Genomic DNA, 4041 nt, shown 5'->3' with positions numbered 1-4041 from the left:
GGGGGGAGGGGAAGAAGGGTGGGAGGAGGGGGGAAGGGTGGGAGGAGGGGGAGGGAAATGGGAGGCTGGGAGGAGGTGGAAACTTGTTTAATTAAAAATAAAAAGCAAAAAAAAAAAGAAAGTGCTCTAGAGTCTATGATCAAAGAAAATCTTAAATATGGCTGTAAAGGTGGCAATGAATACATATTAAACAATAGAGCAACTAACAACATCTCACAAAAAACATTCAGATGGCCATAGTACACATCTATGTAAATATATAATCATAACTAGACAAAAAACATCTTATTTTAAATGTATGTTAACTTCCTGTAAAATGTGCGAATATTTTATTTGATCATATTTTCAATGATTACTTTGACTGATAAAATGAAGATCATTGATGTGAACCCTATGTGATTTTTTTTCTTTTTCTTTTTTTTTTTTTTTTTTTTTTTTGGTTTTTCGAGACAGGGTTTCTCTGTGGCTTCGGAGCCTGTCCTGGAACTAGCTCTCTAGGCCAGGCTGGTCTCGAACTCACAGAGATCCGCCTGCCTCTGCCTCCTGAGTGCTGGGATTAAAGGCGTGCGCCACCACTGCCCGGCTCTATGTGATTTTGTTTTATGAGGAAAAGATTCAGCTAGTCAAAATGTGTTTGTAATTTATTATTACTTTGGAATTCGAAAAGACACACTTCAAGAATATGAACCAAATTTTATGTTAAGAAATATTATATATATACATATATATGAGATATAGGATAGTATATCTATCAAAAATTTATGTCATAAAATAATCTAATTTAAAGAGTTGGATTTCCTAAGATTATAAAACTCACCCAAAACCAAAAGATGAGATACATTCAAAATATATTCTCTGTTGCAGGTGGTCATCAAAATCATTCCATTTTAGCAGGTTCTAGTTCCTGATAAAAATTATTCTCTTTCCTTAAGAAATCAGGTTCTGTTTCTAGACTTTTCTATGGATTTACATTATTTTCAGTGTAGAAATGGAGAAACATGAATTTTGATCCTTAATGACTTTCTTTGCTTTGCTTCCATCCAAATGTTAATACATGCAATCAGAAAATATATTAGAAAAATAGGTGATTTGGAGACTTTTTTTTTTAATCTCAAAATCTTAGGATGACATATTTGTTGTGATTCTTTAAAATGTTCTACCAGTGGTTAATCTTGGATCTAGAAAAGGAGGCTGGAACCCAATATCGTCAAATGTTGGAAAAACCTCTACCCAGCAATACTTTGTGAAATAGCTGAGATTCAGCTATTGAAAATTTACACTATGATTTTATAGAGGACTCCTTTTCACTTCCTCTTGCATTTGGATGAAATCAGTTATTATCCTTATGAAGAATTATATTCATCAGAGTAAACACAACAAAAGGGCTTTTATAGTTCCAAACCTCAGATGTAGTGAGTTTCTGAGATTCCGTCCTGTAGATCCCAATGGGAACGTCTCCAGTAGAAGAACACAACTTCTGATAGAGTCTGGCATATGTTCTGATCCACAAGTCATCTTCAGTGATTTTCATCTATAATGCATATGTATGATTCACACAATCAATTTTTAAGAATAAAAAACCCAGTGGTCATTTTTCTCTTCTGAAAAGCCGCATCCATACATATTTTGAAGTTTCCAAGCAGTATTTCATAATAGCGTGTTCATTCATTAGGATTATTTGTTTTGCTACATCTCAGCTTATCCTGGAAGTTCATCCAAAGTCAAGAAATATTAAATAATCAGTGTGGGGCAATATGAAATTATATTGGTGCAATAAAAGTAGGCAACACAACATTGGTAGTGACCTGAGAGATGGGGTAAACAGTGTGGAGATGTTCAAGATGATGTTATGACAAAATTGACACCGACACTTAGTAGACAGAGTTTTCTAAAGCTAAACATATAAGGTACGGAACTCTAGTAATAAAAGTCCTATTCCACATGCACCAGAGTTACTAAATGTACACAAGCAAACCTGTGGTAGATGGGACACAGGGCTACATACAGGAAACCAGGTTTCTCATCTCCCCTAGTTGCTTGGACATTTGAACCATTAGCAATTCACTACACTATAAAACAGAAAGTTTTAACTAGATACAATGCCACAAGCCTGTTCTCCCTGATACTAAAAGGGCTAGAGTAGAGCATTCTTTGATTCCAGGAGTATGAAAGACAGTCTGATCAGCACAACAAGGTCACTTCTCAGAAAGAGATATATCAACAGATAAGGAGGGAGAGGTAACAATGGAACAATGGAGTTAATGCCAGAATCATCCTGCTTAAGGACAAAGTAGCAAACAAGTCTTGGATAGGTCGTTGTCAAACTGTCAACACCATCAGTGAGAACTTCTCAATTTTATATAAAATGTTTTTATTTTTTGCAATGATATTAATTGAAATTTCCAGTCCATGAAAACAGCATATAATGGATTTAAAGTTTAAAGAGTTTTCTTCAATTAGAAAGCCTCAGATATAACACTTTGGACACATGAGGAAATAAATGTGATTATAGACGAGTCTCCAAAGGCACATGTTAGGTGAACCTCCAAACTCTCTATTAGAATTCTCTACTCTTCCAGACATAGTTAACTTACAGAACAAAGAAACCCCGATCCTGGTATGGTGTCCAGTCCCAGCAGAAGTCTGGTGATAGAAATCATATAATCTTTCACAAATGACTGCAATATAAGCAGAATATGTATAGATTATGTATGTAAGGTATAGAGAATAACGAGGAAGGAGAACACATGAATATTTCTGAAAAGTTTACTTCAATCACTTCTGCAAAGCCTCCATAAAAAAAGATAAAAATACATTTCAACTTCTTAAATAGCTAAATTAATAGTTAAGCTGATCCTAAAGAAATATACAAAATACTTGTTATTTACAGATAATATATATGCTGACATTGGCTCATAAGATATTATGCTAATATTTTATATGATTTAAAAATAAAACAAAAGTCTCTAAACTGAAATAAAATGGTGAAATTAATAACTATTTAAATAAATATTTAAAATATTTCAACCAGTCTTTTCTCTAAGATTAAGCTGCCCAATGGTAAGATAAAAATCTATTTACAGATGTCCCTTTATTATTTCTTATCACATATATTCTTTTCCAAGCTACTCATGTTAAAATAGAATCTCTTTTAAAAAGAGTCATATTTTCTTAAAATAACAGTGTCTATCACTTAATAATAAGAAAATAAAATATGGTATTAGTAAGTGTGTACATATAACATCATCAAAAGCCATCCATAGGAGTTGGATGTAGCTGTCTAACACACAGAAGGCTCTGGAGTCTAATGGCAACATCCAAGAAGAAAATCATTCCCAACAGTTCAGAATTCATTATAACCAACAAAAATTCTAGGACATTATAAATTATTTTCTATAATTTTCTAACTCTGAAATTCTTTAGTTAAGTATTTTAAAAAACAAATAGTAAAATAAAGTTACAAGTTGTAGCTAGAAAAAAAAAGTGAAATGAATTAAGTTTACCAAAATAGAAATGACTCTAATTCAGCAAATAACATTTGCTATATCATGGGGTGTTGTAAAGTTATATACATTCAAATGTGGACATATGCAGTATATATTGGATTTATACTGTGATATAATTCTGAACTTAAAATGCTATATTTTTATCTGCATATCAGTGTATAAATATGGGTGTATGGGTGCCACAGGCTTCCTTTGCAAGTCAGAGGAAAAATTTTGGCAAGTGCCTTCTTTTCTACTAAAATGTAGGTCTCAGAGATCAAAGTACTGTCCCCAGGTTTATCCACAAGCACCTTACCAATTGCACCATCTTGTCAGCCCTAATTCAAAACTTTCAAATTCTAATTGAGCCTTTAGGCAGAAGTTTAAACAAACAACTAACTTTGGTCTCTTGATAACATGAAACAAAAGTCAAACCAAAGAAGACTTAAAAACTGGTCTCTGGCTGGGCGGTGGTGGCACACGCCTTTAATCCCAGCACTCGGGAGGCAGAGGCAGGCGGATCTCTGTGAGTTCGAGACCAGCCTGGTCTACAGAG

The 4041-nt window shown here is 33.7% G+C and overlaps 1 protein-coding gene across 4 annotated transcripts in view; it reads right to left on the bottom strand.

Annotated features, from left to right (window-relative positions):
- The window catches only part of Kcnt2 (potassium sodium-activated channel subfamily T member 2), a 388623-nt gene that overhangs the window by 27904 nt on the left and 356678 nt on the right, over positions 1-4041 (bottom strand). For all 4 annotated transcript variants that reach the window (XM_026779913.1, XM_026779914.1, XM_005348456.3 and 1 more), the window contains 2 exons: positions 2595-2678; positions 1403-1531 (listed from right to left, as the gene is read on the bottom strand). In XM_026779913.1, coding sequence (XP_026635714.1) covers positions 1403-1531; positions 2595-2678 — 213 coding nt within the window. The remainder of the gene's footprint in view (positions 1-1402; positions 1532-2594; positions 2679-4041) is intronic.

The sequence above is a fragment of the Microtus ochrogaster genome, chromosome 6, assembly GCF_000317375.1.
Source record: "Microtus ochrogaster isolate Prairie Vole_2 chromosome 6, MicOch1.0, whole genome shotgun sequence".
NCBI lineage: Eukaryota > Metazoa > Chordata > Mammalia > Rodentia > Cricetidae > Microtus > Microtus ochrogaster.
The sequence above is the reverse complement of the archived record's forward strand: the minus strand, read 5'-3'. Positions and strand labels throughout refer to the sequence as shown.